General features: G+C 46.9%; 1 protein-coding gene and 1 long non-coding RNA gene across 3 annotated transcripts in view; one reads left to right on the forward strand and one right to left on the reverse strand.

The window, feature by feature from the left end:
* The window catches only part of VSIG10 (V-set and immunoglobulin domain containing 10), a 30100-nt gene extending 17613 nt beyond the window's left edge, over positions 1–12487 (forward strand). The window contains exons 3-9 of one of the 2 annotated variants that reach the window (XM_019539254.1): positions 694–999; positions 2103–2390; positions 5126–5419; positions 6547–6657; positions 7210–7222; positions 8207–8367; positions 11135–12487. In XM_019539254.1, coding sequence (XP_019394799.1) covers positions 694–999; positions 2103–2390; positions 5126–5419; positions 6547–6657; positions 7210–7222; positions 8207–8367; positions 11135–11205 — 1244 coding nt within the window. In that variant the 3' untranslated portion in view covers positions 11206–12487. The remainder of the gene's footprint in view (positions 1–693; positions 1000–2102; positions 2391–5125; positions 5420–6546; positions 6658–7209; positions 7223–8206; positions 8368–11134) is intronic. The other variant, XM_019539255.1, reaches the window with a different exon arrangement.
* On the reverse strand, positions 1722–8558 carry LOC109312902. The gene is made up of 3 exons (XR_002101931.1): positions 8548–8558; positions 5095–5100; positions 1722–1802 (listed from the first exon to the last, which is right to left on the reverse strand). It is a non-coding gene; the product is annotated as an uncharacterized LOC109312902 (long non-coding RNA).
* Positions 12488–13886: the final 1399 nt, after the last annotated feature.

Genomic DNA, 13886 nt, shown 5'->3' on the forward strand with positions numbered 1-13886 from the left:
GGTTTCTGCTGGCCACGCTTTAACTCTGTTTAGTTGTTCTGGTATTTAAATAATGCACAAACATAATCCTGGCTCTGATCAAACAATTGGCTCTGGAAAGAGTCCAGACATGACTTTCCCTGTTGTGGAATTTGTTCTCATAGCTTTAATTTAATTTGTATGCAGATTTTCACTGCAAGGCATAGTTGGCACCTCTAGCCCTTCTGTGGGCTCAGCCCTTCAAAGTGGCTGTGGATCTTCTGGGAATGCCATCCCTAGTGACCTGGTGTTCCACGTGGGTACAGAGCAGCTTGCATGGTGGGAGCCAACATTCAGTCTCTCTTTTTTTTGCTCAAGTGTTGGATGGGGCAGCTGCAGTGGGAAAGCACCAAAACTTGGACAGGAGTTGCTTAGGGATGATGGCTTCTGTGACTCAGCGTGCTTCATGGCTGGCAACTTCACCCGGAGGCACTGGAAAGCCATTGGAGTTGGCAAGGTGTGCAGGAGCAGCAGTGTCTAATAGGGACTCTTGGGGGAATCCCAGCTCACTAGTTGGGATTTAGTTTTATCCAGATTTAGTTTTATCCAGCCAAATATCCAGAGTGTGTAGTCCAGGCATAATAGGGCATATCAAACCAATCTGAAGCTTTGATGTGGGCCCTGTATTTGGCTTTTCTCTCATGGACAAATCTTTTGTCTTCCTGTCCATTTTAGGTGGCCCCAGCCATATGACAGTCACCATCTCCCCCTCAATGGCACTGCCCAATGGCACCAGGTATGTAGAAAAACACGCTACTGTGGTGTTCAACTGCACCAGCAACTCCCGTCCAAAGCCCACCATGGGCTGGACTTTCCATCCGCCCAGTTCTTCACCTGAAGCATTCACTGAAGACAACAGCTCCTCCAACTACTTCATCCTGAACAACTTTACGCCAAGCTTACAAGGGAATTACTCGTGCTCAGCAAGGAACCCTCTCAGTGGCAGGAGACAGACCCTGACCGAAGAAATCCTCGTCTATTGTGCGTAACAGATGTTCACAATGTTAGACTTGGTTGAAAAGACTAGGGGTGAGGGTGAAGTATTGCTTTTCCCTGCCAATTTGCAGGTAGTGATCAGGGAGGGTGAAGCACGCTGGCTTTTACTTTCCCCGAACTTTTTGCCACAAACAATAACCATAACAGCATCCCTGCACCTAAAGCATCCTGAGTATTGAGACTGGGAGACATGGGGATGAGTAGTATTTGGACTGGGATACTGAACCCAAATCTGCTGCTGCTGCAGTGGCTTGTGGCATGTGCCAAAATAGACGTTACTTCCTTAATCCTGTGTGGATGGCTGGTCTTGGTAACTGGATTCCCCAAACCCTGACTGCACTTGAGCTCAGCCCCTAGTCTTAGCCTGATTTGGGGTTGGGCCTAGTAGCAACTCCTTGGTGCAGCTGTGTACCAATCTGGAAATAAGCTTGGGACAGTTGTGCTAATTTTTGCAGCACTGAATTAGATCAAATTATTTGAGCCAGGCTTTTGATGTTTCCCCACCCTTAGAGAAATTTGAGAAGTTGCTTTGGAGGAAGGCCAAAAATATATTTATACACAGGTAATTGATATACAGTGCTTAAGGGTCCTGTTCTCACCTAGTATAAATCCACTGAACTCAATAGTTGTATACCAACATATGCAGATGACGAACTGAGGCACACTGTATCATGGAAGATACAATTGTATTTTTTTTTTTCTTTTTAGCTATTGTGGTCACCCCCTTCTTACCTTCAGATAAAGCACAGGCTGGAGACAACACTGGCCTGCATTGCCTCCAGAGAGAGCTTGGTCCCTCACATAAGGAGTAGGCTGAGGCTGCCTTTCCCCGTGGGACCTCATCCTAGTTCTCTGCTGGATGCTGCTTTGTAAAAAATAGAAGTGCTCTCCATAGGGAAAATCTAGAATGGCAGGGAGCAAAGTGAAACAAATGAGAGGTGGAAAGAACCAACAGGATTTTGGGAAGAACCTTGGGTGAAAAATCAGTATCTTCTTGGCTGAAGTCCTGAGATCCTGTGTTGTGAATTTAGGACACTGTGTCCTGGCAGAGTTGATGGCATTTTTAACCTTGTGTTATCTTTTGGTAGATCCCCCACAGTCGGTCCCAAGGTGTTGGGCTCAAACCTTAGAGATGGGGTTGATGCTGCAGCTGTTTTGCAGCTGGGCTGGAGGCTACCCACCCCCTGTCCTTCAGTGGAGGGAAGAGAAGAGAGACCTGGAGAATTCAAGTTGTGTTGTCAATGCAACAGTCACTGCAGATACCCGTGTGGAAACGCTCAACAGCTCTCGCCTCTTCCATGGAAAGGAGTTCAAGTGTGTTGGGAACCACATCATAAAGGCACAGACAGCTGACCCGACCTGCACTGTACAAATCAGTAAGTCAGCCTGCCCCTCCCTGTTTAACCATTAATGAACCTGCTGGCAATACCAAAAAGCCAGCACATGTGATTGACCTAGTTTCTACAGGAACTAGGCACACACACCTGAGGGCAGAGTTTCCATTTGGAGAGCCTCATTCTCCACTGTCCTGCTGCTCCAGTGTCACTTATAATTGTGAGCATTGAATGTGAAATGTTAGCAAATTACAACAGTGGAATTTGACTTGGCATAAATGACTGCATGATGCAGTGGAGAATTGGAGCTTATGCCTTAGTTCCTTAATTATGTGCTCACATGAGTAACATGCACTGAGGTCAACTATACTGTTCATGTGCATCGAGGTGCTCATGTATGTAAGTGTTTGTAAGATTAGGGTCTCTGGGCCAAAGACTTGAAAAGTCGCTAGCGATTTGGGGCACCTGTGTTTTTGGCTCTTCAACTTAGGGCACCATAAAGAGACCAGATCTTCTGTGGAAGTATGCCCAGCACTTTCTGGGAATCGGGAGCCCCCCTTGAGTGTCTGAATTTGGGCAATCAGCATCAAGTACATGTGTGTATAATGGGGACTGTAATACTTTGAGATAGTTCAGATACTATTGAGGAAAAATCTCTGAGATGTCCCTTCTGCCAAAAATTATCGGCCACCTTATTTTCAGCCAAGTAGTCTAATTTGGGAATAACAATTCTCTATCATTGACTCGCATGTCAAAAGAAAATTAAAACCATGTAAATACAGCTCAAACCACTTAATGTTTAAATTGAAGATTGCCTTTGCAGCTTTGCTTTTTGAAAAAGGTTGCTTTAAATGTTTAATACACAAAATCTTTAAGTGTGTTCTCCTTCCCTAAGTGCTGGCTTCTTGGTTTTATATTTGTATTTTTGTGCCTTTGAATGCAGACAGAAGTATTTAGAATTTCACATAAAACTACCTTAAAATAACATTACTTATGTCACAAAGTCAAGCACTTGAAAAGTAGTAGGTGCCAGACTCGAAGTTGCCTGTGCCATCTTAACTCAGCCCCTTGTCCATGTGCATTATAATACAGTCTTTAATTACATGATTATTTTTTTCAATGAGTCCCTTGCCTCTTCTACTAATGATAAACTGTTTGACATTTTGTCTTCTAATACTAAACCATTCAATATATAGGCCTACTGCTTATTTAACACATACAAATCAAATCCTTCTTGAAAGACAGAATTGTTTTCTGACAAGCTTTTCTAAGGTTGTGTTCACTGCAGTCTGACTGCTTCACAAATATTAATGGATCTATCGTCTCAATCATGTGTAATGAGGAGTATTTATTTTTTATTCCTGGTTTTACAGATGGTGAACTGAGGCTTGGTAAAATAAAGTTCAGAACTATTTTGGTTGCCTGATTTTAAGTACTTAAGACCTAATTTTCTAGACTTAGCATTCTAAGGAACTTCATAGGCTCAGAGCCAGAGACTCCCACTGATCTCCATTACAGTATGAAATGCCCAGCACTTCTGTAAATCCGATCCAAGGGCACCCAGAAAAATAAGGAGCATGTTAGATAATGGCGACTTGTGAAAGGTTTGGGTTCCATAACTTGCCGGGCATCACAGAGAAATTCTATGGCAGAGGCAGGGACAGAATACACTTCTTCAGGGCAGCATGTTACTCTGGCAAATGCAGTCCTAGGATGTACCTGGTGGTAAATTTCAACAGAGATAGGGAAGTATTAATGGCATTGTGCAAGGCCTAAGAAGACTTCATCTGGAATACAGTGCAGAATTCTAGTGACTTGCATTCAAAATAATTATTAATAATTAATTCAATAAATTAAAACTGCATTAGGTGCAGAGAGGGGTTAATAGGGGACCCTGTGGCACTCTTTAGATGCAGACAGTAAACTTTAGGGTGAAAGAAATGCTATTTAAGTCAAGGGACAGTGCTGGCACAAAAAATAAGCTGGTTGCAGATAAACTGAAGACAGAAATCAGAATAAGTTTTCTAAGCATTGGAGTGGTGAGGTTCTGGAGCAGCCTTCCAAAAAGAAGTGGGGGACGAGAGCCTAGATCATTTTAAACTGGAGCCCAAGGACCTGAGAGTCCATACTTGTTCTTTGTTGCAAGCTGCCTTTACCTAGAGATCATCCTGTCTTCTCTTGTACACTCTTGCCCCATTTATTCTGTGACTTCTTGGAAACAACAGCCTCTGTCACTGCGCAATTGTGGTTCTTCACTACAGCAAATCGGTCTTGGGAAGGAAGTGGTGGTGGGAAATAACTTGTAGCTATATAACAAAAGACTTTGTCCCGAGACAAACCCACAGAAGGACTATGTTTTACAGGGAGTTAGATTAGATGCATTGAGATTAAGACCCTGGTTCTGCAAAGCTTGTACCTGATCTCAAAGTTACATACTTTGTCGAATCAGGACCTTATAATTCCCTCATCTCATCTAGTCTTCTGTAAAATAAGGGCCACACATGGGTGGAGTCAAAGGGAGTCACTGGAAATTGAATTCAGGAGTCATGAATACCAGTCCCAAGCCTTGGCTACAAGCCCATCCTCCTCTTACAAGATGTATGTGAATTTGGTGGTTGTTGCCAGTCTCTTGTGGATTCAGTGATTTCTTTCTCTCCCATACACAGGTACTTCATATGAGGCTCAGTGCATTTGTTTATGTGTATGTGTGTGTTTGTATGTGCACACCTGAAAGTTGCCATCAAACTCCTTGCTTGTGTTCCTTTCTCACCATGCAGAGATCCCTTCGCTGGAGGCAGAGCCCCTGAAAACGTGCTTTGTGGGAGGTAATGTGACCCTCACATGCCAAGTGACAGAGAGCAACCCTCCAGCAAAAATCACTTGGCTTCGGAGCCCTGCCGGTCCAGAAGCAGAGATCCAGCCTGGCAAGAGACATCACATCATGCAGGAGGGCAGAATTTCCAGTCTCACGATCCAGAACTGCTCCCACAGTGATGATGAAGGCTATTACCTCTGCAAGGCACAAAACCCCGTGGGGCTGAGGGAAGTGTATGTCTGCCTCACTGTAAAGAGTGAGTTCTGGATGCTGAGCAGCGTGTTGTCTGGGGGAGCTGAATGGGATGAGAGGAGGAGGAGGAGGGCACACCCAAACCAGAAGCAAGGAGAAAGCTTCTGCTGTACCAACTTGCACTCAACTTCTAGTGTCCAGAGAAACTGCTCCGTGTCTCCCCTCTTGCTAATTGGACCTAGAATCCTAGTCAGGGTCATGTTGCTGCCTCCTTTTTAATTTGTACTCACTCTTGGGCACTCCCTGGTTACTCCTGCATGTTGGAGCGTTTTCAACTGTGTGGGGACAAGGGGCATTGACTGACAAAGTGGTGATCTTAAGGAATGGGTCCTGCTATTCCCAAAGGTAGCAAGTAGCACAACACCGAAGCCTCGTAGGTCTCTCCGTCTCTTCCTACTGTCCCATAAGGTCTGTATGGGGCAGGGAAAAGCCCATTTTGGATGGATTGAAACACTGGTTGGGCTGTGTGTCTTCCTCCAAAGGGACAGATCAGTCTGAGTGTGAAATAGGTAGGAGTTCTGCACAAATTGTCTTTTCTGTTCTCTGAAACAAACTCTTTAGTGGTGGCTTTGGTCTGGAGGATGTAAAGCCTGGCTCAGGGGAGCTCCACAAGCCTGATGCACCAGGATTAGGGACCTGAGAGGTTTAGACACCTGGGGGAGGAGCCAATGTGGTACAGCCCTGAGATGGAGGTGCAGCTAGCACTGGTGTAGTAAGTAGACAGCAGGAGGTGAAGGGAAAAGGAGTGGCTGGGGATGCCCAGGACAGTGGGGGGGCAGGTTCAAAGTGGAAAAGAGGCAGTTCTGCCACCCCTTCCCATGTCACATGCACAACCCCTGTCATAGCCTTGCTGAGGGAAGCTGTGTATACATGTAATGCAGTGGCTGGCTAGATGACTGAACAGCTTTTTTTGAGGTCTGAAGCATGTGGTATTGAACACAGGTGGTCACACGACAGTGAGGGCCAGTTACAAGTAGTATTCATCTGAACAAAGTGCCCCTCCTGTCAAACAGGCTGTCCTGGTTACAGGTTAGTAGTTGGCATTGATTTGGCATTGTGACTGAGTACGTCACCTCTGTCTAGAAAGTCATGACCCCCAGGCTCACTGAGTTACTGCCTCTTTCCTCACAGAGCCAGTGAATATAGTTGGAGTGGTGGGAACAATCGTGGTCCTCTTACTGCTGGGAATTCTGGTCATCTCAGGAATTATTTTGTACTACAATCCGCTCCTGTGTCTGAAAGGTAAGAGTAGCCATCACCTCTGACTTAAGCTCCTCCGTCCTTGAGGCACATGGGTTAGAGCTCTGCCTCTTCATACCTCACCTGAGAGGGTCCTTCAGTGTCCCCCCTGTCACCTACCCAGCCAGAGATTGATAGGTGCCCCTTCTCTCGTTCCTCATGGAGTGCTGTCAGCTTAAGGGGAGTAAGCACTGAGAACACAGGATGCCTGCAGAGCTGGCTGCGAGCAGACTATGCAGATGTCTCCCCACAGATAGGGACTGTATCCTGTGCTAAAACTCCCTTGCCTTGCCCTGCAAAATCATATTTGACATGCTTGGATCCTGGCAGACCACGGTTGCCTTTTCTCATCTTCCGTGGTATACTGCTACATCCCAGCTCACTCATGGGCCATGCTGGGTACCTGGGACAGTCCTAGTGCCGTATAATAGACTGTACCAACAAAGGCAGATAATGACAGGATTGTAAAAGTGATTTTGTTTTATCTGAGAGAACTGTGTTTATGAAGGTATCTGAAATCTTCTTTTTTCTTCTCCCTCTTCTCTGTGCATTTAGGCAGTGTGTTCAGGTGAGTGCCATCCTTCCCAGAATCTTTTCTGCAGATATCCAGCTCCTCCTCCTCATCATTATCATCATCGCTAAGCTTTGTAATGATAAATGTATAGCTTTATAGCTTTATATGTAAGTGTACATATGTATATGTATGTGTGTATAATATATTTCTATCTGTCTATTTATCTATCGGCAAGCATTGTATTGATAACTTAGGGAAGATGCTTTCCAAGGTAGGAGTTGTCTTTAGCAAACATGTACTTGCAGGTGGGTGGTGTGGTGATGAAGCCACATTCTGCAGAAAACTATCATTGGGGTCTTAGAACCAAAGGTTGGTACCGCAGACCTCAACCACTTATTGGAGAGTCTCTGTTGCCTGTTGGCAGTAGCAGGGCTTCTATCCTCTGCAAAGCTACCACTAGGGAGCATAGTTACACACATCTTAGTGGCCTTAATTCAGTAGAACCTAACTTAATCTGGAGGTGGAACAGATTTGCACTAGAAGCTACACCACAGCAGGGCACAGTTATTGCAGTGTAAGTATGGCAACTGGTATTTCCCCATGTAGACAAGCCCTTCTGCTTGAATATTGAAGCAGAAGCATCAACCCACTGATTTGCAGGTTGTCCTAACAGGTGACTTAAATTGTGAATAACCCTGAAAGGAAGGCTGTTCATGGTGTTGGGTGCATATATGGTTCTAAAATGCAACAGCCTTTTCTCCATCTCTTTCTTGTTCCTTTTCTTTTGAGTCCTGTCCCTAGGCCGATAGTTCTATAGCTTTGAACAAGTCCCTTTACTTTTGTTTGCATCCATTTCCCCACCTGTGTAGTGGGAGAAAAAAACTGTTGACAGGATTATACAATTTAATTTATTAATGTTTTAAAAGTTCTTGGAGGGGAGAGAGAGAGAGAGGAGGAAGTGGGGCCTTCAGGGAAGGGGAAAATGCAGATAAGGGTATTGGTATTTTTAGTCACTTTCATTTGTCTTCCTGCCCATAGGAATCAAGACTCAAGTGATGTCTTAGTGCTGGTGGACTCTGAGGCAGAAGACAAGGAGGAAGAGGAAGAAGAGGCAACCAGTGACTCCACTGTGCATCAGGTGACAGCCCTGGTGAATGGGAATGGCCTCCAGATGGGTAATGGCTACCACATCACTGAGGGTAAGCTTTGGCTTTAGAAATAGTGTCACACTGTGAAAGAGGCTGCCCTGCCTGCGTGCTGTGCAGAGTCTGTATAGGTGGGAAAAGCCAGAATTTTCCCCACTTCCTTGTTGACCTTTTGGTATAAAAAAGCAGCTGCTGGGACAGGAAGGAACAGTAACAGACTGTTACTTGCTTTACTCCACCACCTCTTCCTGCACACGATCAGATATTTGTGGGAGTTAGACAATAGGCCTGTATAAATAGGGATGTATTCGATTCAGATTTGGCCAATTCATAGATGTTAGGGTTGGAAGGGACTTCAGCAGATCATCAAGTCTGACCCTCTGCCCTGGGCAGGAAAGAGTGCTGGGGTCAGACAACCCCAGCCAGATGCCTATCAAGCCTTCTCTTAAAGACCCCCAAGGTAAGGAAGAGCACCACCTCCCTTGGAAGCCCGCTTCAAATTCTTGCCACCCTTACCATGAAGAAGTTCTTCCTGATGTCCAGCCCAAATCTGCTCTCTGTCAGTTTGTGACCATTGTTCTTTGTTACTCCAGGAGGCGCCCTGGTGAACAGAGCATCTCCAGTTCCTTGCTGTGTCCCCTAATGAATTTGTAGGCAGCCACAAGATTACCTCTCAGCCTTCTCTGGTGGAGGCTGAAGAGGTCCAGTTCCCTTAGTCTCTCCTCAGAAGGCTTGGTCTGCAAACCCTTAACCATACGAGCAGCCCTCCTCTGGACCCTCTTGAGGCTATCTACATCCTTTTTAAAGTACGACGCCCAAAACTGGATGCAGTACTCCAACCGCGGTCTGACCAGTGTTGCATGGAGGGGATTTATTTGTCATGCATCTGCTGATGCATGATAAAGTGCAGTTAGCTTTGCTGATGATTTTGTCATGCTGATGACTCATGTTCATCTTGGAGTCCGCTATGACTCTAAGATCCCTTTCCACTTCTGTGCTGCTGAGAGGGTCATTCCCCAGTCAGTAGGTGTGCTGGATATTTTTATGCCCTAGGTGCAGCACTTTGCACTTGTCCTTGTTGAACTGCATCCTGTTGTGTTCTACCCACTTTTCCAACCTCTGTCAGAGGACAATGATTTGATTTGATTAGTTACCGCTATATCTGAGGTGTACATCAGGGGCTCGGTGAACAACTGTTCACCAGGGTTCCCTGGGGGGAAAACTAGAAACAACGGCCACAAACACCTGGAAGATAGTTTCAGGTTGAACATTAGAAAAAACTTCTTTACAACTAGGCTGTCCAGACTGTGGAACAAGCTCCCCACAGAGGTGGTGAAAGCATCTACCTTAGAGGTCTTCAAGAGAAGCTGGATGGTTACCTGGCTGGGGTCATCTGACCCTAGATGTCTTTCCTGCTCATGCAGGGGGCTGGACCCGATGATCCTTTGGGGTCCCTTCCAGCCGCTATGATTCTGTGATTTGGAGATTTGGATCACTGTCCTGAATCAATTCAGCTGAATCGGCTTGATTCTGAAGAGAGCTGGGGCTGAGTGGTGCTGGGCTCTGGCTGACACATGGAGCTGTCTCAGCTCCCAGACAGTGCACAGCGCCCTGTCGAGCTGCGCTGCATCCATGCCATAGGGCAGCTGCCGCTTGGGTGCCAGGTGGGGAGGAGGGGGCTATCCCCACTGCCCCATGCTGCACAGGGGGGCTCTGTAATGAGCCCTTAGAGGCCCCAGTCGCCACTGCTGCAGCCAGTGAGTGTGGGGCTTTTTTTTTTTTTTTAATTGCCAGGACGCTGGGCCAGCAGGGGATGGGATGGTGGGGTCAGGCAGAGCAGTCTAGGGGGCTTCTCCCACGGGTCCTCCAGCTGTGTCTGCCTCTGCCCTGGCAGGGGGAGCCACGGGGGCTATACCCTGCTACCACTTGCCAAGCTGTCATGTGGGGGAGAGGGCACAGTGCAGGTGTGGCTCACTCCAGGCGGCAGCAGGGCATAGCCCCCACTCCCAGTGCTACCGCTCCTGCATCAGCATCGGGAGTGGGGGTTCTGCCCTGCTACTGCTTGCTGGCTGGCACGAAGGGATATGGGATGTGGGCACAGCAGCGCTGGGAGCAGGGGCTATGCCCTGCTGCCACTTTCACCCTTCTGCCTGGAGCAAGCTGCACCCGTATCCCACGCTCCCCACCTCCCTCCCCAAGTAACGCCCCCTGCCCCTTCCACCCCCACTGGGCAGTATGTCCCAGCCCCGATCCCTCCCCCCATGACCCTTCCCTCCCCCAACCCCAACAGACTTACCAGCTGGAGTCTATGACCGAATCTCTGAAGCAGCCGAATCTTTTCCGAAGCTTTTCCAAATCAATTTGGATGTTTCGAATTGATTCAGAGTTTTTAATTGGTCTCCTGTTTCGATTTGGATTCAGAGATTTGGTCCCCAAATTGGGCTGAATTGGCTACTAAAGCTTCGTACAGCCCTATTAGACAACAGTTCTTCCCACTGAGGCAATGTTGAGAGATCTCAGTCAGCCCCAGGATCACATTGCACTTGGTGCTGTGCATACTCAAGCATGTGTGTGTGTGCTTGTGCCCACACTGGCAGTCCCTGCCCTCAGAAGTTTACAGTCAAAGTGGAGAGAATGAACAAATGGTGAGAGGAAAGCAGTGTAACATGGCTGCTGCCTGCACATGGCTCTCTTGATTTTTCTTTGTCTCCTAGACAGTAAGACTGGTGAGCTGCAAGTGGCCCCTGCAGGTCACCAGCCTTAAACAAGGGAAGCCCTGGTGCTGACATGCTAGGATTTCTTGATATGTGGTTTCTTTTAGGTGACAGAGATGAGCAACACAGCAAGATCTCATCAAAGGAAACAGAGAATGAAGAGAGGCCGATTACATAGAGGTGTATTCTCCCTTTACTTCTGAAATGCATGGAAATTTGGGTGGAGGTTAAACTTCAAGCGCATCATTTACCTACAGCTTCACTAAGGCTGTTAAAATTCCTGCAGTAGGGCTGGTCAGTCACATGGTTCCAGCTGTTAGTTCCTTCCTTCCCTGATCTCCATTTTTCTGTTTGTTCATTCCTTCCCCACACCCTCAACACCTCTGAGCCTGCCACTGACTTGTTTGGGGTGCACCTGAAAAATAATAGTAGCACAACTCTCCTCAGAGCATAGAGAAGACCAAGACAATGCCAGGAATATGCTCCTATGGACCAGAAGAAGCAAATTTTGTGGAAAGGATCCTCTCATCACCGCTAGGATGTGCCTTGGTCTGTTTTTTATGGTAGGGTTAAATCAGTGGAAGGGAATGTCAGGATGTTTTAGATACTGCACAGCCAGAGAAGCTGAACTTCCCCAGGTCTATATGAAATGAATGATCTTTTGCCCTGGACAAGCTAGAGGAAGTCACTGAGCATTGCACATGGTTTTGATGCAGAGATCTGACCCAGTTTTAAAATGGTGGTTCCCAAGCATTTTGGGACAAAGGACTGGTATTGGCCTTAAACATTTTCTTTTGTGGCCTCACAGATCAGTTTGGGAACTACTGTGCTAGATTCACTGTTTAAGCCATTGACTATTCCCACTGTGAGCTCTGGCTGGAGGAGGAGGAAGGACATGCCAGTCACTGCACATTTTTCCCTTTGTGTTTTTCTGATCAGGAAGGACGGATGTGTTTGTAGTTAAGATTGTGAATATGAGTTCTGTTTCTTCATCTGTCACAGACTTCCAGGTGAAGAAAGTCATAGAGTGGTCTCTAATTATAGATGCATCAGTTTGGGGGCTCCCACCTTCAGATGAATTTCAGGAAATGCAACAGCCCTGTCCTGCCCTGCCCATATACTGCACCCCCTTCAGCACCCGTACTGCCCTGGGAAGCGATGGGCTCAAGACAGCTTGTGCCTATCTCAGATTCATCCCAGAGTGAAGACTGGTGTGAGATATGCTGGCCTACATTATAGATGGCTCCGTTGGATCTATAGCCCTGCCTTGCACAATTATTGCACAATTAAAGCATCCTCCATCCTGTGAAAACCAAATGAATGCTGCCTTCACTACAGGTACAAAGAGCCACAGAGAAGCAGATTTGTCTCTGTATATTTTTTTCCTTAAAAATATTGCTGAGGTTTGTGTGGATATGATTTTTGTTTATAGAATAAATTTATTTTTCAGACAAATAAAACCTCTGTTTGCTGTGTGTTCCCAACTCTAGAGTGGTGCAGGGGAGAGACATAAATATGTTGAAAGAGGTGAATACCTATCAGTGACTTGCTTAGGAAATGGTAGTGTTGCCCAATGTGTTTGTGGGACTATACTGGGACTAAGTAACTTCCTTAAACAAATGTAAAGGGTTAATTTGTCCAGTTTAGTTAAGCCCATGCAAATCTCTGCATGGCTGTTTATTAGGGCATGGGCCATTTTAGCTGCAGTTACTTCTTTCACTGATGCAAACCATTTCAAAATGGATGGGTGAGAGTAGCCTCCCAGGGGTCTGCATTGGTTTAGCTCAGTGGCACCCAACCCTCTGGCTACATAAGCTGGCTGTGGCACAGGATCATTCCATGAGCCACATCCTGCACAGGTCCTGTACTTGGTGTCGGTCCCTTCATGTCATCCAGCATGCCAGCCTGACCCCATATGCCCAGATCTGGTTGTATGCCAGTATGGTCTGGCACTTGGGGCCATGTTATCCAGCTCACAAGGCTCCCCCTGGGTCCAGAAATTTGGTAGTGGGAGCAGCAATTACTGTTATAACTCCCCTGCCACCGAATTTCTAGACCCTTAGGGAGCCTGTGAACTGGATGACTCTGTTCCATGGGCTGAGGGTTGAGCTTCTCTGGTTTTGCTGCAAGTCTCTGTGTAGATAAGGGCCAAACCTGCATGCAGGTACCACAGTGAGTTGTCCTCTTCCCCTCTCTCTTATTTTCCCTGCCCACTCTGTTTTTGACAGGACATGCCAGCCTTTCTCCATGCCACTAACAGGCACTGTGCTGGTCAGCAGAGAGAGCTAGAGAGTTGTAGTGGGTGTTTCCCTTCCAGACAGAGCGCTCTGACTCTGCTGACCTGGGGAGTGAGGAATCCTCCAGCAACAGCTGTCATCCTCTGGGGTCTCCTTTAGCAGTTAAGTTGCAAATTCCTGCATCCTTGCTGTTTCCAGGGCCCACTGGGTTGCAGAGTGAAAGAGCCCCTTGCTTAAAGGCAGCCCATGTTGAGCCCAGGATGCCAGAGAAAGCAGCTGGCTTGTAGCCTGGATCTCCAGCTTTGATTAGTGCTGCCTGTTTGGCAATAGTCTTTCAGTTAAATCACATTTTCTTTTTTATCTTTACCGAGGCCAAATCAGTTCCAAATTCTGTTGGGCAAAGCCCGGAGTCAAGTTCCAAAATTTGACTGAGCAGAACTCAATCATCAGGTCTGTGTGGCTCTACCACCAGGCAAGTATCCTCCCTCCCAGTCAGACCCGTTGGTCTGGGGCTTCGGATAGTTCCCAAATCCAGACAGCACCCTACGTGCAAGCCTGGAGGCCTAGGCATTCAGATGCCCCCACTCTCGCTTGATCTTAGCCAAAGGGCCGAGGTGGTCTT

This window comes from Crocodylus porosus, unplaced genomic scaffold (genome assembly GCF_001723895.1).
Source record: "Crocodylus porosus isolate Cpor-Errol unplaced genomic scaffold, CroPor_comp1, whole genome shotgun sequence".
Classification (NCBI taxonomy): Eukaryota; Metazoa; Chordata; order Crocodylia; family Crocodylidae; genus Crocodylus; species Crocodylus porosus.